Raw genomic sequence first — 27,251 nt, 5'->3', positions numbered from 1 at the left:
TTTTGATTTCTTGCATAATCTTTACATATTAATGAAGTAAATCTCTGGTTCGAAAAGAAATCCGCAGAGACACTGTCCGTTAGAAGCATTTGCCAAGCAAACTAGTCCTCTTTGTCTGCAGCAGTTATCAGGAAGTGCGTGAAAGTAAAGCAGATGCTAATGAGTGACCTGGAAAAGAATCTTTTCTCCTGTTTAGCCCTACCGTTGTGTGGAGGTACCACCTGTAATGACCTTGTGAAAATCTGGAGTTGTTCTCCTTGGAGTAGAAGAAGCTTAATGAGAGATGTTTAAAATAATGAAGCACTTATGTAAAGTAAGTAGAAATAGACTGTTTCCAGTGGCAGAAGGGTGGATGAAAGAGGTTTGAGTCGCTAAAGAATCGGAAGAGATTCGTGGAGAAGCTTTCTTACACAACAAATTATTAAGATTTGGAATGCAGTGATACAGATTTAATAGTGGCCCTCAAAAAGAAGTTGTATAAATATTTGAAGGATAAAAAGATGCAACAATGTCAGGCAAAAAGGAGAATTAGTACTTGAGTTCTGAAGAAGGGCCACTGGTCTCGAAACATTAATGTTGTTTTCTCTCCACAGTACTAGACCTGCTGAGTTTCTCCAGCAATTTCTGTTTTTGTTTGTTTCAGATCTCCGGCATCAGCAGCTTTTTTTTTTGTATAGTGGAGTGGGATTTAATGAATTTCTATCTGAAAGAGCTAACACTGTCTTGATAAGCTACATAGCTACCTTCATTATGGTACTATTCCATAATTATTCCATCTCTGTTACCTGTACTTCTGTCACACCACTTTCTGCTTACTAATCTGGAGCAACAATGCATTTTAAAACCATTTCAGTACCTTCTGGTTTTCCTCGCTTAATCTTTTATGTTAACTCTCAACATAAGCATTCCAACGCACTTGTGGCCTCCTTTCCACCGTCCAAAATGAAAGCTTATTCAAAACTCCATTGCACTTGTCTGCTCGCTGACCTATGTTGTTCCAAATCCAGCAACAATTCCATTATAAAGCTGAGTTACAGTTCTGCTATTGTCTGAACATCTCAAGATATCACCTTGACGATTATTTCTGGCTAATAAAGCCGCCACTGAATATTCTGGCAGGGATGGATGTGTGTTGGTGTTTAGCAGGAGAAATTTATTTATGCTACTTTGAATTTCTCCGACTTGGAAGTTTAGCAAGCTAACATTATGCTGAATGACCTGGCAGTACAGTTTTTGTACGTCTTTGTTAATTTTGACACTTCATAAATGCTGACAGTGTAGTTTTGAAAGGGCTCTTGTTCTTTGTTTCATGGATTTAGCGAGGGTGGAGATGGAATGTCTCATTGGGTGGAATGTCTTCTGTTAACAACAAATTGGCAAGCCTGTTTCTATCCAGTATTGCATCCAGGATTATGGTACAGCAAAAAGTGAGAAATCTTTCAAATTCTTGTAATATGAGATTACATTTTGGTAATTTATGTTACTGATAACGTAATTTGATCAGTTTTTTTTAAGTTTTGCTTTGGAATGCGCTCCTTTCATTATTAATTTTAGATACAGGAGTGATTGCTTTACCTTTAAAAAGAAAGAAGTTTGTGGAACATGTTTATTGCTACTTTTCACATCAGTAGCAATTTACGAAAGAAAAGCCTTGCATTCCAGGCACTTCTAGGCTGAGGGAAAAAAATTATTTCAGGAAACAGGCATTGATGATACTATCTGACCATGTTTGGAGAAATTATATTTCAGTAAAATAGTTCCTCCTCTCCAGCTTGACATTCCTGTTTATACTGGGATGCCTAAGTGAAATTAGACCTGAAATTTCACAACTATTCATGGATTGAAATACCATAATAATTAGCAAAACCTGTGTTTCTGAACTTCAAGATTAAATTTTCTCTTAGAATCTTTCTTCTTACATTGTACATTTTATTCTGAGAGATACTGGATTTTATTTTAGATAATAGGTTTGTCTAATAATTTACCAAATAATCGAGCTCGTTAATCCAAATAGCTGATGTTTTTCAGTTTACTTTTGAGGAAAGTTTTAAATATAATGATGTGATATTAATTCTTAAAGCCATTGGTTTTGGGAGCTCACTCATTGTTGCTCTGTCAGATTGGGCAGAACAACTAGCAGCAGACATAGGGAATAGTCTAATTATGTTTCATATTTTTGAGGGCATTCGTAGCATTAACAATGGCCTAAAATATTTTTGAGATAGATAACTGTAAAATTGTATATCACCTTCCGATTTCTTGGCATTTCCTCATGATTGTTATTTTCTGCCTTTGAATTTGGAGTTTAATGAATGTAACTTCTGGTGCATTTCTGAAAAGAAAAATCATTGATTCCATTTGGGGAAGTTGTTATTACTTTGAATCAGTCAATTCATATTAATCGATAGGTTTTATGAACATTTGAAATAAGAACAGAAGGCTCCTTGCTTTTACAAGAAGCATATAGTCTTCAAAAATCTTATTCATTGTTATTCCATGATTATGATATTTGTGCAACAATCTGTTTATCTCCTGTAATAAAACCTAATATAACTAAAAAGTTATCAAATTGTACTCACATGATTGTTCCAATCCTGCATCTTGATTTTGGGGCTTTGACTCTTCATGTGATGGCTGTCGATGAGGATCTGAGTTAGCCAACCGTTCTTTCCCGTCATGTGAGCCACCCATGTATGTTAAAGCTAAAATATATAAAATGTTGTAAGACATGAAATGGGAATATCAAAACATTCAAAAGGCTTTGCCAAATTGCTGTAACTATATGTTTGCCACCTGCCCAGGTGGTTGATTGAAAAGCTGCAAGACTCGCTTTTAATATTGAAAGCTTAGCTCTGTAATCAATTCAAATCCAAATTCAATAAACTAAGTTTTTTGCCTGCATAAACTCCTAACATATATGAGTAGGTTCTGTCCTGACCAATTCCATGGTGTATGTTTCATTTTCAGACCAAATCTGAAGCAATAAAAGTTAACACTAGGTCCATGAATAAATCAACAGTTTGCAGCTTTACCTTCCTAAAGGTGAAAAACAGACCATTTCTGTAGTGAAGTGGCACAAGATGCTAGCCAAAATCTCAACGCTGTTATTTCAAGCCTCCTGCATGCACATACACACGAAAATGTGGTTCCTTGCAGTCAATCTGGTTATCTTTGTGAATCTCCCAATTGTTTGCAGTGAATTATATTGTCAGGCTGGCTGGGAGTCTTGCTACTGATTGGAGAACTGGTGAGGAATTACCATGATGAGGCCTGACTGAAACAAATGCCCTTCAAGACTTAATGGTTATTGTCGGGCCTACCCTACAATTGAGGTCCTAAGTTGTGGAAGTTCTTCTATCAGAGCTGCTGCTTAAACAGAAGCTGGCAGTGTCTCCTGCTGCTTACAAGAGTGGGATTGGGAGCTGCAGATGGTACTGCAACCATCCAAGGCCGCTGTTTGGGAAGTGACTCCGGGTCACAGATGAGGGAGGGCAGGATGAGATTCACGGGATTGGGAGGCCAGGAGAGGGGAATGGGAGCAAGGACAGAGGGTGGCTCTCAGTGGTTGCCACACACAACGCGCCCCCCCCCCCCCCCCAACTTCCTGCCTGCTCAGCCTCTGCCCAATACTGATCCTTCTGTGTGGGGCCCACTTCCAGGAGGCCACTAACAGAGATGGTAGGTTTTGTTGGGTAGCTGAGGATGCAGGGCAATTTAACCTCTGAGGCATCACTAAATTGCACTGGTCTTAGAGTTAACTATTGGCCTATTAATAATCCCAATCCGAATCCCACTGATGGAAGGGAAACTCACACCCATCCGATTTAGTCTGGCGATGATTTCTTGCTGCCAGAAGACTTGTACAGGGAGTTTCCCAAGATTCTGATGCATGGACTAGGAGGGATATGTGAACGGTACTCGAAATGGTAGAATATAATTGAGGTATCCAAGACGACAAAAATGACTTGGGTTTTATTTGCTGTTCATAAAGATGAGGAACCTCTGTGCTCGAGAACTAAGCATTTTGCCATTTAAGTAACCAGTGGCATGAAGCATACACCAGTCAAGTATCTTATTACTGGAATTATATTACAACTCCCTCTACTTTCCCACAATTTAAAAAAAAAATTAATTCATGGGATATGGATGTCACTAGCTAGACCAATATCTATTTGCCTATCCCTAATTGCCCAGAGGACAGTTAAGAGTCAGCCACATCACTAGGCCAGCCTTGGTAAGGACATCAATGAACCAGATGTCTTTTTCTGACAATCAACAATGGTTTCATGATCATCATTAAACCCTTAATTCCAGATTTTTATTGAATTCAGATTTCAGTGTCTGCCATGAATGTGATTCAAAATCTAGGTCCCCAGAACATTACCCAGATCTTTCGATGAAGTCTAGTCAAATAAAACTAGGCTGGCTCCCAATTTTGAAATAACATTTCCTACTCTACCATTGTGTTCTTTTTATTTGCAGGACATCGGTCCCCCCCCACCCAGGCCAAAATCTGTGTTCTCTCTAGGTCGTGGAAGTTATTTTGCTGTCAGTCCATGCTACAATGAATTCATACCTTAGAGCATAAAAGAGGACTGTTCAGTCTATCACGCTTGTAACAGCTCTCTGAACTGCATAAGGTACTCCCTCAGTCACTGAGCATCAACACCCTGTGTACTTGAGGTCTGAGTTGGGCTTGAACTTTGACTTAACCTGCTGCTGCTGCTGAGCAAAGACTTGAGTGATTGCCTTATTTTTCAACCTTTTGTTGCTATGTACTTGTAAACTCCATAAGGGAGTTTTGAAAAGAGGGTTGGTAAAATATAATTTATTGGGTCACAAAGAATAAAGTTTACATTCTTGACATTTTTTGTGATGCAAGTCCTCTTTTAACCTTCAACTGATCACATTATTGTTCAGTCTTACATTGTCTTAACTAATCACTCTTGTGATATTGCAATGTAATGAGTTATTACAAATATAATTAATGATTAAATGCTTATATCCATTTTACCTCTATTAACGGAACTTCCTAAATTAAACTGGCTGACATGTTTTCTAAGCATGCATTTTCAATCAGGCTGCACGTTAATGGACTGCAGTCCTTTAATTTCTTTGAAACTTGATCTTCAAACAAAAAGTAAGGAGTGTTATGTTCCCTATTTCATTTTTGTTTTAAAAGCTGAGGCATACATGGCTTAATTTGAGACCTTCAGCCTTGGCCATGTGAACTGTTAAACAACCTCCTTTTTAAAACGTGACGTTTATCTTTGATATTTTCTCCTTTATCAAAAGCATTATTGTCACAGGAACATGGTCAATTTTTTTTTACGCAAGCACGTTGGTGGACCTCATTTTGTTCTTGTTGTCAAGATTGCATCTCTGTCTTGAGTACATTGCAGAAATGTGATGATTTAGGTACTTTACAATTTCTAGTGATCCTTTTAGCAAAAACATAAGTTTGAGTTGTGTTCAAAACGGATGTGCAATGAAAGCAAAGCAAGATAATTAATGATTAAGGTTTAATTTAGTGAGAACTTTGTGCTTTGGCTTTTCTTCAGATTACCAGTGATCATGCATTTTCTTTTTGACTGTGTTTGTTGTCAGCACAGCTGTCAAGGCCATGCACACTGCTCAGATTGTCACAGTTCCAATGATGCCACTGCATGTCAATCTGGGTTTACCAGGAACCTACCTTTTCCTGTCAGACTTACAACTGTATTGGAAAGTTGAATAAACTGACTTTCATGACCTTTTTTAAAAAATCTCCCATTTATAAACTCTGTGCAAAACTGCTGACCCAGTGGATCACTCAGGAAGAACCCAAAGTGTGCTGCTCCTGAGAGGCAACAAACAATGAGTGCACAGAAGATATGTCAGCAGTGTAGATTTTTTGATCCAAAGCATTTGTAGGAGATGTGTGTTTCCATTTAAGCTGCACAACAAACATTCTCTCTTCCTCTTTCTTGCCTTTATCAAATTCTCTCACCTTGGGCTAACAACATGATGCAGGACATTGAAATATAACTGCTGCTGTTTGTAGTGAGCGAACTTCCTGATCTTCTCAATAATTCTCCCTTACTTATCTGGACTTAAATTTGACATTTTGCAAGGTGATCTCCTTTCCTCCGTGTAGAGTAGGTGCTGCAGCGTGCTTGAAATACTTTTTGCATTTAAATTGTGAAGAGTGAACCACTGGAATGACTTAGGATATGTGAAGTTCAGCATGTTTCAATATTGATAACCACAATGATTAACAATGTGCACCAAACATCAACTTGTTTATATCTTGATGTAACATAAATCAGAAGTATCCATTCCTACAAGTTATTTATTTAATCCATTAGTCTATTCCTAATGTGTAGCCAAGGGTCTGTAAGATGTTGGGGGGACTTGATAGAGTGGATACTTATTCAGGAATATTCTGGATTCGTGCTCTTGGCTGGCAAGGGGAGATTTGGAGATGGACTAGATGAAATTGAAAGAAAGGTAGAAACTAGAAACAAAATGGATTAATTTTTCCACTTGAGACCAAAATAAGAAGTGGCATGGTTGCAGTCATTGGTGTCCTGGAAAAGGTGTTGTGGGAAGGGTCCTGAATAGGTCTAGAACAAGGAATGTTCCACTTTTGCCTTAAAATGACTTGTGTAGCTAGGATCCACACAGGCGCATATGAAGTTCCCTTTAGAAGAAATGAGAGTAGTGAACAGAATCATCATTTAATGAGTGAGCAAGCTCAGCCAGGCTGAGGAGAGTGGTGCATATGGACTATTTGGACCAACATTCAGGGAAGGAACAGAGTCCTCAGGCAGTCCTGGTGAGGGATGGAGGTGTAGAATGGTTGGTGACCACTGAAGAACAGGTGGCTCGGGCCAGAACTATTGAAATGATGTACGGTGTCAGGAGATTGGTAAATGTAAGTGGGACTGACTCATCCAGGATGTTATTGAATAGTGGAGCAGGCTAAATGGTCTGTTTGTGTTTTTTATCTTTTTATCTGCAAAATCCATTTGATCTTTTGCTATGCAGTTGTCTCATTTTCTCTATTGAGTGCCCCATTTGTGCTGATGGAACCAGTGACCCTAACAGTAATGAAAATGAAGATATGTATATGTATTTATCTAGCTCCAAGCTTTACACCAGTACAAACATGTATAATGTTGAACTGACATTTCTGCTCCTCACTGAAGGGCTTTTGTCATTGACCTAGGTTTTAGCGTATGTAATATTGATCCTTTATTCTTCTGGTATCAGTGCTACATCTTTACTCTGTGTTTATTTATATTTTAATGTAACATGGTAAGACATCATTCATAGCTTTTGTTTCCCAAGCTTTGTGTGTATTGTAAATTTAATTTGTGGATCCCGATTTGGGAGTGATAAACTGCAGGTGGCATCTATTTCATAAAAAGCTGTGCTGTAAAGAATCTAGGGTATTGTTGTAATTCATCATGTCATGAAAAAGACAGAACTGTCAAGTGAGTCAGTTTCCATTGAACTAGTGGTTAGTTGGGAGAATTGACATCGGCAGAACACCTGCTTGCTCCTTTCAGCATGGTATTAGGGGCACACACCGATCTAGGAATGAAAGTGAACGAAAGCGTGAGGTTTGTGGTAGTCCACTGGAGGGAATTTAAGGAAACCTTTTGGCAAAGTAATTGCATTTGTATCTAATTGTAGGAAATTTTAGATGATCCTTGGTGAATGTAAACCTAATTCTGGTGCACCAATCTTTTATCCAAAATGCTCGATACCAGCTGGTTTTCAGAATTTAGAATTTTTCGAATTTCTACTGAGGCTAATCTTGCGACTTCGCCGATATGCCTATATAAGGTATGATTTGATACCACCATAGTTGATGAGGGATCAACTGGAATTGACTCTTTCTGTAGTTCTGACCTTGTATCTGTGGTTAGTACAGCTGCCTCAGTGCCAGGGACCCAGGTTCAATTCCAGCCTTGGGACCACTGTCTTTGTGGAGTTTGCATGTTTTGCTATTGTATGTGGGTTTCTGTTGGGGGCTCCGGTTTCCTCCCACAGTCCAAAGATGTGCACGTTGGGTGGATTGACCATGCTAAATTGCCTATCATGTCCAGTAATGTGTAGGTTAGGTACACTGGCCACAGGAAATAGTGTTAGGTAGCGGGATGGCTCTGGGTCGGTGTGGAATTGTTGGGCCTGTTGACCTGTTTCCACACCGTGGGGATTCTATGATTTCTAAGTGATAGTTTGGTGAAATTTTTAAAAAATCTTGCCAGACGGCAGATGCACTGAGAGTAAAATGGGCCTTGAAACAGAATTGAGGCCTGCCAGTACTGGCACACGCCCCCACATGTGGCATCTGAGTGATACGCATGGAGTGGGTGTAGAGTTGGGTTAACTGTTTGCATGCCAAACAACATTGTTAATGAGAGAGAATCTTCGCAAAAAGCCTTTGGATTTCGGAGCTTTTTGGATTTTTGGATTTTGAATAGGATTGTCTACCTGTATCTAGTTTGTAAAACTAAAGTTTTGCTTCATCTGAATTTATTTTTAAATTAATTTCGGGTTTCTTTCATAGGTCTTGTAATTGATGGGAAAGATTCCAAGTCGGACAAAATGTCTGGTCTGGGGGAAGGGGAAGAAAATCAGGATGATGATGACGATGATGAAGAGGAAGAGGGTGGAGCAGAAACAGAGGAACAGTCTGGGAATGAAAGTGAAATGAATGAACATGAAGAAGAGGTATGATTTCTATTAATTGTCTAAATTACCATTATCTTAAATGGCTGTTAGACTGGAATGAATGACATTTCCTAATGTCAAATAGGGTTTGTTGAGCATCACATTATTTTCATGTCATATAGGAGCTGAGCTTTAGCTTAAAAATGTAATAGAGGGAACCTTGATTGTCTGAAGGACATGGGTGGGGATATTTCGTTCGGCTAATTGAATTCCGGATAATTGAATGCCGAATAACATAGTGTAGCTGAGCACCAGACCATGCGATCTTGCCAGATAATCCGATATTTGGATATTCAAATGCCAGATAATTGAGGTTCCTCTGTAATTGTTAAATCATCCTCGAAGTTATGCATTTTTTAATCAAGCAAACAGGCGAATTTGAAAGGTGTTCTATTCGTTTCCTCTTCAGATACTCATCTTGAAAATTCCCTGGAAAGAAATAATTCATGAGAGTTTCTCAAGTTACTTCCTTTTGGAGTGTACTGACAAATTGTTTTTGAGGCCTATTTCTCATTGCAAGACTTGGTTCAATGACCTATGAAACTTAAGAATCTTACAGCATTATGACACCAAATTATCATAATTGGAAAGAAATGTTTCTGTGGGCATGTCCCTTTTACATTTGACTGTAACTAAGTTACTGTCCTCTGAGCATCCCCTGAAGTTTGCCCTCTTGTGTTGATATTTCAACGCTGTGGGGTGTTGTTGGAGGTATGAGCTCTGATGCTGAGTTCCCATTGCACAAGTTGAAGAGCGCTGTGACCTTTCTGTATTCCTTGATCCAGCCCAGTGAAAGTAGATGTAACTGGTCATTAATCTGATAGCGTGAAATAATTTATTTCACTTGCCAGTAACATGGTTTCGTGCACAAATGAAATTGGTTCAGTTGAAGCGTTTTAGAGGAATTAAAATAATAGCCTGTATCGCTGTAAAATTAGACTTTTTTAAAAGGTGAAAACGTTTAAACATGTATATCTTTCTTGCAACTAATTCCTATAATGGGAAGCATAATAGAAAACTGGAGAGCGTTCAGAAAAGATTTACCATGATGTTGCCAGCAATAGAGGATTTGAGATATAAAAATAGACTGGAAAGTCTGGGACTTTTTCACTGGAGAGTATAAGGTTGAGGAGTGACCTTATTATGGTTTATAAAATCAAGGGGCATAGATAAGTTCAATGGCAAGTGTTTTTTTCTCGCTAGGGTGGGGAATTCAAAACTAAATGACAATTTTAAGGTGAGAGGAGAAAGATTTAAAAAGGACATGAGGGGCAACATTTTAATGCAGAGAGTATTTTTTGTGTGTGGAATGAACTGTCAGAGAAAGTGGTGGATGCAGGTACAGTTAAAACGTTTAAAAAATATTTGGATCAGTTCATGAAGAGGAAAAGTTTGCTGGATACAAGCCAAGTGCAGGCAGGTAAGACTAGTTTAGTTTGGGAACGTGATCAGTGTGGACTGGTTGGTCTAACAGTCCATGTCCATTGCTGACCCTGGCATAATTCACTAACAACTTTACAGTCAATTGCTTTTGAAGCGCGGCCGCTGTTGTAATTTGGGAACCTAACCGTCAGTTTGCACTCTGTAAACTCCCACAAATAGCAGTGTAATACTGATCAAAGAGTATATTTTTGTGAAGTTGATTGATAGATAAATTTTGGCCAGAACACTGTAGATAACTCCATTGCTCTTCATTGAAATGGTGTTGTGGGATCTTTTAAATACACTTGAGAAGGAAGGCCAGACCCCTCATCTGAAATTCAGCAGATCAGACAGTGCTGTGATGAACTGTTAACCTGGGCTCATGCCCTGGAGTGGGATTGAACACTGAGTCTGCCAACTGAACTAAAGTTAAAGTCAGATGAAATTTTTAATTTTTAGTACCGGGTTCCCTTTGCATTTTCTACATAGCAAATTCAATGTTCAAATGCTTTTTCTAATTTAATTACTAATGGAAGTGTAATTGGACATTTTAACCCTTGAGTCCAGCCCACTAATGAGATGGTGTTTTGTGTGGCAATGTTATTACCTTGGCCTTTTTAAAAATATCATCATCCCAGATCTATACTGAGCCTTGAATAGCGTTCTGTACAATGGAAGCAACTCTCAAATAATCTGCTGATATTGGGCATTCTGCAGCCAAGTTCCAGAATGGCTAACGTGACCATGACTGTTCCAGAATAAACCATAAAGGAGCTTGAAAAGCCCAGTGAAGACAACCCACATGCTAATGTTTTTCCCACATTTCTTGAAGAGTTTCTTGAAGATAATTTAAAAACATCACAAACCATTACTCAGTGTCTTGTTCACTATTTAGTACTACTTTAACGTCCTTTTATGAAATTGGGTTAAAATATACCTTCTGGAACTCAAAGTTATACACCGACAGTGTTCAGATATGGCAATTGGTGATTTCTGAGCTACAACTATGGAAAAATCTCATTAAAAGGAAGCAAGTAATTTGCATTGTTTATGTAAGATTATAACGAGATGAGCACCTTTTGGTTGAGGAGTGCCGTAGAAGCAACCACACAACACCTTTTATAAAATCAGTGTCACAAATAAGGTATTGTATCCAATTCTGGTCATTACACGTCAGGAACAAATGTTACGGTGAAGAGGGGCTTCACCAGAATGGCTCCAGGCTTGGGGGAATTTTAACTACAAAATGAGGTATGAGAAACTGGAGTTGTTCTCTTGGCACAAAAGACATGAGGGTACATTTAGAATTATATGTATTATGACAGGTTTTGATAAGGTGTACAGGTGACAAAGGGCAAGAAATGCAGGAAGGATGTGAAGGAAAGCGTTTTTACACAAGTGGTGATGATCTGGTACTCAGCAGCAAGAGTGGTAGAATAAGACTTGAAAAATTGAGTCATGGAGATGTACAGCATGGAAACAGACCCTTTAGTCCAACCTGTCCATGCGGACCAGATATCCCAACCCAAACTAGTCCCACCTGCCAGCACCCGGCCCATATCCCTCCAAACCCTTCCTATTCATATACCCATCCAAATGCCTCTTAATTGTTGCAATTGTACCAGCCTCCACCACTTCCTCTGGCAGCTCATTCCATACATGTACCACCCTCTGCATGAAACAGTTGCCTGTTGGGTCTCTTTTATATCTTTCCCCTCTCACCCTAAACCTATGTCCTCTCGTTCTGGATTCCCTGACCGCAGGGAAAAGACTTTGTCAATTTATCCTATCCATGTCCCTCATAATTTTGTAAATCTCTATAAGGTTACCCCTCAGCCTCCGACACTCCAGGGAAAACAGCCCCAGCCTGTTCTGCCTCTCCCAGTAGCTCAGACTCTCCGACCCTGGCAACATCCTTGTAAATCTTTTCTGAACCTTTTCAAGTTTCACAACATCTTTCCGATAGGAAGGAGACCAGAACTGCATGCAATATTCCAACAGTGGCCTAACCAATGTCCTGTACAGCCGCAATATGACCTCCCAACTCCTGTACTCAATACTCTGACTAATAAAGGAAAGCATACCAAACGCCGCCTTCACTAAACTACCTACCTGTGACTCCACTCTCAAGGAGCTATGAACCTGCACACCAAGGTCTCTTTGTTCAACAGCACTCCCTAGGACCTTACCATTAAGTGTATAAGTCCTGCTAAGATTTACTTTCCCAAAATGCAGCACCTCGCATTTATCTGAATTAAACTTCTCAGCTCATTCACCCTTCTGGTCCAGATCCTGTTGTAATCTGAGGTAACCCTCTTCACTATCCACTACATCTCCGATTTTGGTGTCATCTGCAAACTTACTTAACTGTACCTCTTATGCTCGCATCCAAATCATTTATGTAAATGACAAAAAGTAGAGGGCCCAGCACTGATCCTTGTGGCACTCCACTGGTCACAGGCCTCCAGTCTGAAAAACAACCCTCCACCACCACCCTCTGTCTTCTACCTTTGAGTCAGTTCTGTATCCAAATGGCTAGTTCTCCCTGTATTCCGTGAGATCTAACCTTGCTAATCAGTCTCCCACGGGGAACCTTGTCGAACGCCTTACTGAAGTCCATATAGATCACTTCTACTGCTCTGCCCTCATCAATCTTCTTTGTTACTTCTTCAAAAAACTCAATCAAGTTTGTGAGACATGATTTCCCATGCACAAAGCCATGTTGACTCTCCCTAATCAATCCTTGCCTTTCCAAATACATGTACATCCTGTCCCTCAGGATTCCCTCCAATAACTTGCCCACCACCGAGGTCAGGCTCACTGGTTTATAGTTCCCTGGCTTGTCTTTACCACCCTTCTTAAACAGTGGCACCACGTTAGCCAACCTCCCGTCTTCGGGCACGTCACCTGTGACTATCGATGATACAAATATCTCAGTAAGAGGCCCAGCAATCACTTCTCTAGCTTCCCACAGAGTTCTCAGGTACACCTGATCAGGTCCTGGGGATTTATTCACCTTTAACCATTTCAAAACATCCAGCAATTCCTCCTCTATAATCTGGACATTTTGCAAGGTATCACCATCGATTTCCCCACAGTCTATATCTTCCATATCCTTTTCCACAGTAAATACTGATGCAAAATATTCATTTAGTATCTCCCCCATTTTCTGTGGCTCCACACAAAGGCCGCCTTGCTGATCTTTGAGGGGCCCTATTCTCTCCCTAGTTACCCGTTAGTCCTTAGTATATTTGTAAAACCCCCTTTGGATTCTCCTTAATTCTGTTTGCCAAAGCTATCTCATGTCCCCATTTTGCCCTCCTGATTCCCCTCTTAAGTCTACTCCTACTTCCTTTATACTCTTCTAAAGATTCACTCGGTCTATCCTGTCTATACCTGACATATGCTTCCTTCTTTTTCTCTAACATACTCTCTGGCTTTATCCTCTGTAGAATAAGTAGATAGAGGAATGTAAAAGCATGATCTATCCAAGAAATAAATAGGTTGAATTAACTGTATTCTCTTATTCTTTTGTAGAATTATTCATTTGAACATATAGTGATAATTTCATTTAGTTCACCTTCAACAGAAGAGAACTTGCTTTCTGCATGCTTCTGAATGAAATACAAATAATGTTCATGTAACCTAGCATGATTTTATTTTCTATACCTTTCAGAACATCTTCCCTTACTATAATCTTGTTATGGCAGCTAATTGAGATTATTCTCTGACAAAAACTTTTGAAGTAAGAATCTTTCCCATTTTAGGATGCTTCTGAGAATGAAGATGATGAAGAGGAGGAGGAGGAAAATACAGATTACTTGACTGACTCCAATAAGGAAAATGAAACTGATGAGGACAACAATGTAAGTATGATTAGTGAGTCGATAAAGAATTGTCTAATGTGCATGTTCCATCTTTTCAAGATAATTTAGTTTTGAACCCTTCCATCAAGAGCAACAGATTTACTTTTGGTTGCTTGGGTACATACGGGACATTCAGGACATATGGTATATGAGGATTTGTACAAGGCATTTGATCAAGTGTTGAGTAGAAGGCCAGCTACAAAAATTTCAGTTTGTGAGTTGGTTGACATGGGCAGAGAGAGAAAGGAATGATTGGCTGTTCGCTAAATTGGATGAAGGGTTGAGAAATCTGTATTTCAGTAATTGGTCCTGAGACCAATTTTGTTTTCAGTGTGTGTGACCAGTTTTGAATGTAAGAAATATCAACGTTCTGCACCCAACTATGCGTTAGTGTGAACTTGGCTCAGTTGATAATACATGTTGATGTCCCCCCCCCCCCCCCCCCCCCCCCCCTGCCATTCGAGTCTCAAGTTTCAGGATTCAAATCCCATTCAAGGGCTTGAACACAGATTCAGCACTGAGGTGTGCTATAGTATCAGATGCTGGCACCTTTCGGGCAAAATGCTATAAAAGGCCTTGCTCTGCAGGATGCAAAGGATCACATTTCAGAGAACTGCAGGGCCGTTGCAACATTGATCCAACATTCAACAAAAACAGACTTACTACAAAACAGGTCATCTGGTTATTGTTATGTTGCTTTTAGTAGGAGCTTGCTGTGCACACATTGCCTGGAGCATTAATAGTAACTACGTCTCAAAAAGTACTTGATTGTTGTAAACACCAAGAGATTACCAAAGGGATTATGAAAAGTGCTGTATAAATGAAAGTCTTCGCTTCCAAAATGTTTGGTTAAAAATTAGGCAAAGTGTTTAAAAGAAGTGTTCATGTGTTGAAGAAGAGAGTAGTGCACCTTTTGAGGTGGAGAAGAGTGCTTTAATACATTTTCAGAGGTAGAACAAGGAATGAGAAGATACAATTATTGGAACAACACCAGTGGATGAACTGAGTGACTTAGAAATTCAACTATATAATTGCTTGAATGTTTAGAGTGCAGGCAGCTAATACTAAGAGTTTTAATTTTTAAAGTTGCACATCACAGAATGATGCAGTACAAAGGTGGAACTCCAGATCCTCACGTTTGCACTTTTTTTTTTTGTAATCTGTAGAGTACAAGAGCAAGATATAAGGGCACTGCTTCAGAATTCCAATCTGCCTCACACGGCGTTATAAAGTTTATAATCTTGATTTAGGATCGGAATTTTAATAGAGAAATAAATGGTTTTAGTTCTGTAAGTGACTTCTTAAAAGTGAGTCAGTTTTTTTTAAGACTTAAGCATAATCAAACCAGCAAGCATGTGACCATAACTAACTGAATAGACAAACTTCCGGGAGAATTGATGAAATGTTTACAAAGTGGAACTTTTATGATGTATTAATAGACTGGCCAATCCACTCATCTGGGGCCATTTGGGCTTAGAACAGCAGTACGTCATTGCAACTTAATTTATGGCTGTTCAGGCTTTCAGAAGTGAAATAAGTCTAAAAAAGTGTTTTAGCTATTTAAGTAAATGGGATTTATCACAAAAGATAAGTTAGAAAAATTTCCATCAAGTAGCCATTGTCTGTATGTCTCTGGGAGAGACATCTGGTGAGTGTGTAGAAACTTGCCAAAATGAGCTGCTTACAACCTCATCAGTCAAGTAAAAAATTAAAATTAAGGTAGGAATGATAATCCACTTGTGGTGAGTCCGGTAAAGGATATTGCTGGAAAAGAAGGTTGATTACGTCTTTTTAAAAATGTAAATTCATAAAAATAACTTTTTTCTTTTGTAGAATAAAGTTTTGTTCCTTTGATAAAAAAATACTCGCAGCCTCATGAATAAGTTTAGTGACTGAGCAGTGCCAGCATCTGAAACTATATAGCACACTTCAGTACTGCACTGGAGTGCCACCCTGGATCTGTGTTCAGGCCCTCAAATGGGATTTGAATCCTGAAACTTGCGAGTAGAGGGGACATTAACGTGTTATCAACTGAGCCAAATTCACACTAATGCATAGTTGGGTGCACAAACTGCAAAAATGAATTGTGTGATCTGTCAAGTCAGGTTTCGTTCTGAGATCTGACTTGTCCAGTATTGCCATCAGCTGGGATCATAACACAACACAATTTTTGAAAAAGGTTTTAATAGCCCATTGGTTTTAATTTGTGTCGCTTGTGACTTTTTGTTTTAGGGATTTCCTGTTTTTTCTGCTCACCATATAATTATCTTTAAACAAGGAAATTTTCAGGCAAAACCCTTGAGTAATGGGAAGACTGACTGCTAATATCAGCAGCTTTGGGGGCAGCTGATACCATAAATGATTCCTGACTGTGAAAACTGCCCACTTCTCTTTCAATGCTGCCATCATTAGATTGTCCACAAACAAAATGCCTTTGTCCTTGTGCATTCACTAACTTGCTCTTCAAGATTGTTGAATATGGTTTGTTATTACCAGGTTTCTACATATTTCTCCGAAACTCCCTATTAGAATCCCACTAATCCCTTCCCCAGCCACTGAAACGCCCCTAACCACAATTATGTTTGGTACTTCGTTATAATGACCATAATATTTTATTCTTTGTCATCCTCCCCTCTCTGTGTGCAGCTTTTGAGAAAGTCAGTTACACCTTCCTTTCTTGTATGTTTTTCCTGCATTGTACAACTTACTCAACTTCATTCCATTCCCTTTATGATTCTCTTCCCATCACTGTACTGTGACCTTAAAATTGTCCATTCTTCATCTCTCTCTCTTCATTATTTTATTTGTGAATATTGTTACCAGGGGATAGAGAATAGGAACAGTTGCATAGGTGCACTGGCAACTGGCTGCAGTTTCTGATCTCTTTCTGTCTTTCCACTGCCACTTTTCTACTTAACTCATTCATTAACTTTCTCTAGCTACACATTACCAAGACTGAATTCAAAAAATTTAATTTGGATTATAAACTGTATTCCTTTGCCATGCAGTTGCCCAGCCCCCTTGCGACCCTGCTGTATCCTCAGTCTGATGAATCCAACTATTCACAGCTTGGCTTCCTACTTGAACACTGGAATTCCCATATACTCTTCATTACAAAGATTCTTTGAGATTTCCAGCATCTGCAATATTTTGCTTTTGTTAAATACAAAAATTGTCTAGTTGCATCTCTTTAGCATCTTTGTCCCTAACCAAGCTTACCTGCTTTTGAAATGCATGCTTTTGGCCAGTTCTAGCCTTATTGCTCCATTGTTTTAACAGAAATTCTCTTATCATTAACCCTATGTGCACTTTCAACTCACCAAAATCTCAACTACAATATTCTTCAATACAATATTGTTTTTCTTCTCTCAGCTAAACTGGTTTCTGCCCCTGCAACAACTCAAACTCAAAATTGTCCCTCTTGTGATTAAATTCCTCTGTGTCCTCATGCTGTCTCTGTAACTTATCGATCAGGTTTTTCTTCCACCACTGTAAAACATCTTGGTACATTTCTGTGTATTAAAATCACTGCATCGATCCAGGTTGCTATTGTTCAGGTCTCTATTTTGATTTTCTCATTATAGAGCACTTGGCAAATGAGCCAGTGTCTATTTTAAATTTCCTGGTATTTAGGATTGTGAAACTAGGCATTTCAAGATTTATAGCAGACCTAATCCAAACATTTGGGGGTATAGGTGGAGAAAAGTTCTGAAAGACGCGATTGGAGGTGGTGTGTATTTGTGGATTCTGTTTCACATGTTAAGAAGACTTTCAAATGTCCAGATTTAGGAAGGACTTTTAAACTAGATTTCTTTCTTTCAAAGTTTGAAAACCATGTATTTTTAGGAATTGTGTTGGGTTTCAGAATCTTATTACATATTTGGAATCAAATTTTTTGATTTTTTTTTATGGGATGCCAAAATTAAGCAATGTTCTCAAAACAGTGTTACATTTGTAATTTGGTTTTGCAGGAGGTGATGATCAAGGGCGGAGGCTTAAAGCATCTTCCTTGTGCAGAAGATGAAGAATTCATTCAGGCATTGGATAAAATGATGCTCGAAAATCTGCAGGTACCTCGTGCATGGAAGTTACAAGCTGTGATTTTACATTCAGAAACTTTGCACTGGAAATTTGGACTAAACTCTTTGTTCTAAATTCTAGTGTGAAGGTAACACTAACAGGAAATACAGAAAATTCATTTGCATTAGAAAGAGCGTTTTTAACATTTCTAGTGCAGATTAATTATGCTGTTTTAACTTAGACGACTGACAAGTGACCTCTTGGCAGCAAAGTTTAAAATTTCTAAAAATGTTTAGGAAGTACTTGCACCAAAATCATTCCTTGTGCATTCTTTATGCAGCAGCGATCTGGCGAGTCTGTCAAAGTGCACCAGTTAGACGTGGCTATTCCACTGCAACTAAAAAGCCAACTGAAGAAAGGTCCTCCACCCCAAGGAGGAGGAGAAGGCGATTCTGAAAATTCAGAAACCATGCAGTTTGTGATGCTCACCAGAAGAGGGAACAAACAACAGGTATTCTACAGCTGCAAATTGCAGATAATTGTCATGCAGAGACTTGGTTGGAAAGTCTGATCATTGCCTTGGCATCCGACTCAACCCCAAGTTCATTTTCTGAGTCTGTGATTGGCCTCTGTCATCATGTTTCATTAACGTAACCTGGAATGTTGTGGGGCTCTGATCCCTAAGAAAGGACCTGTCATAGAGGGAGGCAATGGAGATTCATTGGAATGATGAGACTGTCCGATGAGGAGAGTCTTAAGGACATTGGGCCTGTATTATCTGTAGTTTAGAATAATATGTGGTGATCTCACATAAATATACATTTTTTTAAAAAAAAACGCCTTGATAGGTAAGTGTGTCTTCCCTGGCTGTGCAGCCTATAATAGGGGACACAGTATTAAAATAAAAGGCCAGCCACTTAAGACTGAGATGACGGTAATGAAACTTTGGAGTTCTCCTTCCCAAAGGCCAGTAGTTGCTCAGACATTAAACAAGCTCAAAGTAGAGGTTAATAGAGTGAGTTCCAGTTACTAATGATATCAAGTATTATGGAGATAGTGTGGGAACATGTTGAAGGTAGAGCATGCTTGAGGAGCTGAGTAGTTGTCACCTCCTATGATCCTGAAGGTCATTCCAGTCTGACCCTGACCCTGCCTCAGCCTGAAACTGTCATTCCTGCTGTTGTCACCTCCAGACTTAACTACTTCAATATTGTCTTGTGAGCCCCCATTCCACGCCCTCTAACCTTCAGCACGTAAACAGTTCTACTGTTCATATGTTCTGTTCACCAGTAATTCCTACCTTTGCAGACTTGCATGGGTTCCCAGTCTCTCAGTGCTTCACATTTAAAGCACCCATTCTCATATTTGAAACCCATCATCATGATTCTCTCTATCTCTGCAATCTCCTACAATTTTAACAGACCCCTTTTCCTAAACTACCCATTCCTCTGACTTTGGACTTTTATACATTTTCACATGCCTTCAACCAACTTTTATTGGCCGTGTGTCCAGCTGTTGGGGGCCTATGCTGCAGTTATCTCTTTGGAGTTAGAGGAATGTAAGGCGGATGTGGGCGGCACGGTGGCACAGTGGTTAGCACTGCTGCCTCACAGTGCCAGAGACCCAGGTTCAATTCCCACCTCAGGCAACTGTCTGTGTGGAGTTTACAGATTCGCCCCATGTTTGCGTGGATTTCCTCTGAGTGCTCTGGTTTCCTCCCACAATCCAAATAAAACATGCCGGTTAGGTGAATTGGCCATGCTACATTGCCAGTGGTGTTGGGTGAAGGGATAAATGTAGGGGAATGGGTCTGGGTGGATTGCTCTTCGGAGGGTCGGTGTGGACTTGTTGGGCCGAAGGGCCTGTTTCCACACTGTAAGTAATCTAACCTAAGAATAGACATTATGTTGGACCTGTGAAAAATAATTTTCGTTAAGTGGACTATTGGTTGTTTGATCAGGGCTGAAAAGCTAGAGAGATCTCTTCCTGCTATCTTCCACTTTGCCTTCTGAAAGAGGCCTCAGCGTAGGTGTAGTTGGATGTTTCGGAATGCTTGTAGAGCTCTGCAGTGAAGATGTGAGAATGGCACAAAACTGAAAGCTATGGCATCATGATAGCGGATCTTCTGGCAGGAACAGTTGCCAGCAGGATTGCTGGAGTGACGTTGTCATTAAATCTGTGCCTAACTTGTTTTAAAGGTTGTGCTTACTGAATTGAGAATAGATATTGTATTTTTAGTATCAATACTCTGTAAACAATATGTGGCAAAAGTGCAAACTTACTAACCAAACTGTTATGAAGATGAGTGTACTTGTACCTTTAAGAGTAAACGCTCGCAGTGACAGCACCAAGTGTTTTCAATATTCGCAATGTAACATGTGCTCCAGCTACTGGGGTACTAGTTGCTGGGACATGACAAAGCAGATTTGAATTAGGCCAATCAGTTTAAATTATACCCAAAAAAATACCAAATTCCAATCGAGTTTGAATTGAGTATATTGACAGTCTTTAAAAGCCAATGACACAATCCGATGCTTTGTGGGAGACCAGAGAAAATTGAACAGTTGGAAGGAGAACTGCCACAGTTGTAAACTGCTGTAAACAGCTGTAAACTGCTAGTCAGAACTCTGAGAGGTACCTGTCTAGTGAAGGAGTTTGCACAGAAAAACCTCACCACTGACCTGGAGAGCCAAAACACCGATGTTTTAACATTTAGATTTTTCTGTAAATCTGAATTGGGAATTCTATTGGACTAGTATTACAGAAGGGAAGGTAAAAGATATGTTAGAGCAAGGAATTGTGAATAGTTGTTAGTTAATTATTCCCTGGTATACTTGAAGAAATAAAGTTAATTTTTACTTTAAATAGTTCTTGGCCACTCAGAAATTTACAGATTACTGCACAGGATAAATATTTTCTGTGTTGCTCGTTTTAAATTGAGCAGGAGGGTTTACACCGTGTTGTAACGATATCTCCTACATTGTCAACCAAGTCGTTTATGTAAAGGACGAAACGCAATGGACGCAGCACTAATCCTTGTGGCACAAAGCTGGTCACGAAATTCCAGCCCGACAAAGACCCTCCATCATCATCCTGTGTCTCTTACCTTCATGCCAATTTTGTATCAATCTGGCTAGCTCTCCCTGCATCCTATATGATCTAACTTTGCTAACCAGTCTACCATGCAAAGCCTTGTTGAACGCTTTGCAGAAGTCCATATAGACAATGTGTACCACTTTACCTTCATCAACCTTGTCATCTCTTTAAAAGCTTGGTCAAGTTAGTGAGACATGATTTCCCATGCACGAAGCCATGTTGACAATCCCTAATCGGTCCTTGCCTTTCCAAATGCATGTAAATCCTGTTCCTCAGAATCCCCTCCAACAACTTACTGATGTCAGGCTTATTGGTCTGTAGCTTCTTAGCTTTTCCTTACCACCTTTCTTAAATAATGGCCCCACGTTTGTCTCCCTCCAGTCTTCTGGCACCTCACCCAAAGCTGTCAATGATACAAATATCTCAGTAAGGGGTCCAGTAATCTCTTTCTTAGCTTCTGGGATATACCTGATCATATCCCAGCGATTTATCTATCATTACATGTTTTGAGACCTCCAGCACTTCCTTTTGTCATGAGGGCATTTTTGAAGACATCACTATTTATTTCCGTAAGTTCCCAGCTTTCAGATTTATTTTTGATTTTCTGTTCTGTTTTTCCCACTAGTTGATTTTGTTTTGTACATTTAAATTAATCTAGGAAATAAAACTCATGGATCTAAATCAGACGATACAATTTTATCCATTTGCAGCTGAAGACCAGATTACCTGATTTTATTCAGCTAAATCTTCTCATAAATAGTTCAAAAACAAAATCACAAGGTGATTATGGATAATAAAAATCATCCTACTCATATCGGCTCATTCCTCCAGAAGCCTCTTAATGGCAGTATCTGGTTTATCTTAACTAGTTACGGGATTTTTGTTTCCATGGTCTTTTTGGGTTTTTGAGATGAGAGAGAGAGATTAGCCCTGTGGTCTGCTATTTCCCTCTGTTTAAGACAACTTTTTAGATTTACCTCTTCTTTATTACATTTAAGAGGCATTTGGATGGGTATATGAATAGGAAGGGTTTGGAGGGTTATGGGCCAGGTGCTGGCAGGTGGGACTAGATTGGGTTGGAATATCTGGTCAGCATGGACTGGTTGGACCGAAGGGTCTGTTCCCATGCTGTATATCTCTATGACTCTATTTACAGTACCACATATTATCTTTAAATTAGTTTGCAGATTTTTTTTTCCAGTTCTCTGAAATGTTTCAGCATTTTCTAAACGTAATGGTGTTATGCAAATATTAATACCTTTCTAAAAGAGATGATGAGAACGCCAAGTTCTCCATTCTTCCTAACTGAGATCTGTAAAGTTGGAGATAAAGTTAAATACTGTTCTCTGTATTTTGACCAGCGTTTCAGTGTTTCATTTGCACCTTGGTGAACCAGAATTGACACTGTACTAGAGAGGTGTTCTAACCATAGAACTAAACAGTTATTGCAACTTCCTCTGGCTTGTAATTCATTAGTTTTGCTATATACATGCAGGTTTGTTCTATCATTCAGACATTTTATTAGCCATATTGATTGCTTTGCTGACGTACTAAGATTCCTAGTTCTTGCTTTAAAATGAACAGCGTGCAAAATATAATTTTGAAAATATTTGTCTTCTGAAACAAGTGGTTGGTTGTTCAGATTTTGACAGTTTGCTTCAGAGGCTGGTTAGTTACGTAATGAAGTTAAATACATGGGAGGTGTATTGTTTATAGTAGGTTAAAAATTGACCCACAATCACCAAAGAGGACAAAAAGGTTCAGTCATTACATCTGAACTGATTGTGACGCCTACTTTTCAGTGTTGTCATGACCAGTCTCCACTTATTATATTGAAGAATCAATCTGTGGGCTGGAAACTATCAGCACGATGCTGTTAACAACGAAGGATAGCATTGATTAAAAATAATCTGTGAATAGTGATACTTATTTTGCACTTTATACACTCAATTTAAATATTAGAAAAAACCTAGCAGACTGTTCATCTGAAACATAGGTGGTGTTTTGAAGCCTGTTGTAGGTTAAATTGTAACAAAAATGCATGCTTTGGGTTTGTGGTATTGGAGTAATGAATCTGTGCTTTGTTCTAAAGGAGGTTTCACTGTTTTCTAAAAGGGTGGATTCTTGTTGGCAATAATGAGAAAATTCCTGTGCAGATTCCAAAACATTGAACAACTCACATTGCGGATTAAATTATATTTTAACTGGACCAAAAAAAGGTCTTTTTGTCAACCACCAAGAAAGCTTTGAGAAACAACTTCTCTTTCTAGTATACTAGAAATTATGGATTGGGGTGGGTCTGCTCCTCAAGCTTTATCATGGAAATCTCAACATAAAATAAAGCCTGACATACTGCACGAGGTTGGCGTGCATTCCTTTGCATGCCAATGTCTCTTAAAAATAACTTCCTATTTAATCCAATAATGTATGAAGTATAAGGATAGGAGGCATCTGGCAAGACCGTCGTGTGTAAGTGCCTCTCTGAACCCCATACCATCCTGATTTGGAACTGGATTGTCGTTCCTTCATATTAGTGGGTCACAACTGGATATTGTACCTTCTTCTCATGAATTGCAGCAGTTCAACATGACAGCTGCACCTTCACCTTTTCTTTTATACAATCCCGACAGTGTGGAAATAGACCATTCAGCCCCATGAGTCCACACTGACCCACTGAAGAGCACCCCACCCAGACTCATCCCCATCCCCCTACCCTATCCCTGCATTTCCCATGGCTAACATACCTAACATACACATCCCTGAACACTATGGGTAATCTAGCATGGCCAATCCACCTAACTTGTACATCTTTGGAATGTGGGAGGAAACCGGAGCACCCTGAGGAAACCCACGCAGACACAGGGAGAATGTGCAAACGCCACACAGACAGTTGCCCAAGGGTGGAATCGAATCTGGGTCCCTTATGTTGTGAGGCAGCAGTGCTAACCACTGAGCACCTTCTCAATGGGTAATACAGAGGAACCTTGATTATCCAAAGGACAAAGTTGCGGAGTATTTTGTTCCGTTAATTGAATTCTGGATAATCGGATGCTGGATAATATAGATTAGCCAAGCATCAGGACCATGTGATCTTGCTGAATAATCCGATGTTCAGATAATCGAATGCTGGATACTCGAGATTCCTCTGTAAATCCTGAAGTACCCACACCCAGCAACAATTTTGAATCATCCATGGAACTGGATCACCCATATACTGAAGGAACTGAATAACTGTCAACATCATTGTTGTAGATTGGTACGATGTCATCTTACACCATGTATGTAGCTCCATATAGCCTCCTCTTAAAAAGCCCATTAAAATCAAATTCTTAAATTACATTTCTTGGATCCCCTCTAATTTCTATTCAGGCTGGCTGATGTTGTGGTGCATTAAAGGACCTGTGTGGACATACTTTTTTTTCAGGGTAATACATCCTGCAAGCAGTCATTATATTCTTGATTTGGAGATGCTGGTGTTGGACTGGGGTAGACAAAGGTTAAAAATCTCACAACACCAGGTCTTAGTCCAAAAGGTTTATTTGGAAGTGCTGGCTTTCGAAGCGCTGTTCCTTCATCAGGTGACACGAATTGTTAAAGCTCACTTGAGAATGTAACTGTAAAGAAGTTCTGGAATTTATATATGAAAGAACTGAAACTAACATGTTCATTCTAAAAGACGAGCGACTTGACAAACAATCCAATCTTTTTCAATGTATAATTTCAGTTACATCGCATTGTAAACTTTTGCTATAAATTCTGTGTCCGAAGATCTTATATTCCACAACCACCCGACGAAGGAGCAGCACTCCGAAAGCTAGTGCTTCCAATTAAACCTGTTGGACTATAACCAGGTGTTGTGTGTTTTTTAGCATTATATTCTTGCAGAGTCATTGTGGCTGTTAAGGAGGTTTCAACAATGTTTGCTATAAATGCACAAGCAGTGTACCAAAGAACAAGTCACAAGTTTGAGTGTTAGATTATTCGAATGTTGATGAAAGGTGGCAGTGTCTCAAGTCATGCCACTTGTTTACATCAAGTCAGGTGCTACAGATAGGATGGTTTGTTCTAAGTACTGGGGTGTATGCTGTTAAAAATCAAAGATCAGTTTATCAGGAATCTATAGACACAAGCTTCATTTTAAACTGCTCAATTTTCAGATGAAAATGGAGCAAAAATCAATAGAGGAGAATGTATACTACTAAGTTTCAACTGTCCGCATGTGGATTATCCGAATACATTCTAATGAAACTTAACTGAACGCCTACATACCATAAGGTGGAAGACAAATTATTTGTTTTTGCCACTTGAGCAGCTGCTGATAACGCAGACTGAAGTGCTTGATAGATTTATCATTCCGATTTCCCCCTCTCTTCATCTTCATTATTATCTTGCAATTGGCAACTGCTGCTGCCTCTGCTTCTGTAATCGTCCTTACCATCATTCAGATGTCTTTGTAATGTATTGGCCTATAGCAACTATCTCTGAGACATTGCTGCTGTCATTGCACTCCAACTGCGATTGTTCTCCCAATGCAAATGCACTTTTATTTAAACCAATTATATTTAAAGCTACAAGATTTATTTGAATGATGTAGGTCAGGAAGCTTTTATGTTCACCTAGTTCGCAAGTTGGCTAATGTGTAAAAGTCAGGGTGATGCTTGGGTGATGCCCCTCCTCTTCTGCAGCTATTATAAAGATTCATTAATTGCAAATTATCAAGGGCATCCAAAATAATGGAATTTTATCCCTGTAACAGAAAAGGAAAGGAAAAAACAGTTCTGGGGAAAATTACTGTCAGACATGATTATAATTTACAGATCACTTGGGAATCCAATTAAAACCAGAATAATCACTAACCTCAGCTATTAGACTACAGTATACACCATCAGTAAAACTCACTGACCTATTGGTGTAAAGTTTTCTCTATCTCTTACGAGCTTATTTTTGGCTGCTTTGAAGTAGACAAATCTGGACTCAATTCTAACAGAAATTGGGTTGTGATTTTTGCCAAATAAGTTTGATGTAAAACCTTGGCTGTGAAGGAAGAATAATTAAAATTGATTTGGCGATGCCAGTGTTGGACTGGGGTGTACAAAGTTACAAATCTCACAACACCAGGTTATAGTCCAACTGGTTTAATTGGAAGCACTGGCTTTCAGAGTGACGCTCCTTCAGGTGGTTGTCAACCACCTGATGAAGGAACAGCGCTCCGAAAACTAGTGCTTCCAATTAAACCTGTTGGACTATAACCTGGTGTTGTGAGATTTGTAACTAATTAAAATTATAACTAATTAATGTTGACTTTTAACCCAAGTTGAGTTATTTTTGCAGCAGATGTGACGGAGATGAAACACATCATTTGCCAAGAAACTGCTGGTAGTTGATTCATTTTACAGTTTCGGAACACGGGTTGTAATTCTGCAGAAAACGATTGTTAGGCTTTGCTATGTCATTAACCATCTGTGTAAAATCCATTTTCTGACCGTTTAAATTCTTTTTATCCAGTTTAAAATACTGAACGTACCAATGAATTCGCAACTTGCTGCAAATCACTGGAATCAGCAACAGGCAGAACAAGAAGAAAGAATGCGTATGAAGAAGCTGACACTCGATATTAATGAACGGCAAGAACAGGAAGATTACCAGGGTAAGCAAGTGGGAGGAAAGAGCTTGCAGTAATTCTGGAGTGTTTATCATTAAACTAGAAAGTTGCAGTCTTTCTGCAACTAAAAATAAATGTTTTGGTTTATAATCTGTTATGTATATTGGTACACCCAATATGTCTATGCTGCACTGTCAGCTGAGCTGAGATTTGGGACTGTGCTAACCTGTTGCCAGTTTGCAGTATTCACAACTTCAGGAGTTCAAGTGAATATAATCAGGGCTGATTTAGTCCAACTGGCACGCATGTATTTGCCAACTGGTTTACATGTTTCCCAATCTTGCTTTGAGATAAACTTTGATAAAACTGTTAGTGATGATTGTCTAGGAAGTAGGAATATGGCTAGAAGTTACTGAATTCTAGTCTTTGTATCATATAGTTATGCATGCAATTTTGTAGGAAAAAAGTCTGCATAGCTGAAAGCCTGTGATGGCGCATAATCATTAATAACTGTACAGGTC

General features: G+C 39.2%; 1 protein-coding gene across 2 annotated transcripts in view; it reads left to right on the top strand.

The window, feature by feature from the left end:
• Positions 1 to 27,251, top strand: part of upf2 (UPF2 regulator of nonsense mediated mRNA decay) — a 106,435-nt gene that overhangs the window by 57,124 nt on the left and 22,060 nt on the right. For both annotated transcript variants that reach the window (XM_072563026.1, XM_072563027.1), the window contains 5 exons: positions 8,561 to 8,724; positions 13,914 to 14,012; positions 17,984 to 18,082; positions 18,373 to 18,543; positions 26,634 to 26,775. In XM_072563026.1, coding sequence (XP_072419127.1) covers positions 8,561 to 8,724; positions 13,914 to 14,012; positions 17,984 to 18,082; positions 18,373 to 18,543; positions 26,634 to 26,775 — 675 coding nt within the window. The remainder of the gene's footprint in view (positions 1 to 8,560; positions 8,725 to 13,913; positions 14,013 to 17,983; positions 18,083 to 18,372; positions 18,544 to 26,633; positions 26,776 to 27,251) is intronic.

Source organism: Chiloscyllium punctatum, chromosome 44 (assembly GCF_047496795.1).
Source record: "Chiloscyllium punctatum isolate Juve2018m chromosome 44, sChiPun1.3, whole genome shotgun sequence".
NCBI classification, from domain to species: Eukaryota; Metazoa; Chordata; class Chondrichthyes; order Orectolobiformes; family Hemiscylliidae; genus Chiloscyllium; species Chiloscyllium punctatum.
Note: the sequence above shows the minus strand (reverse complement) of the source record. Positions and strands in the feature narration are given on the sequence as shown.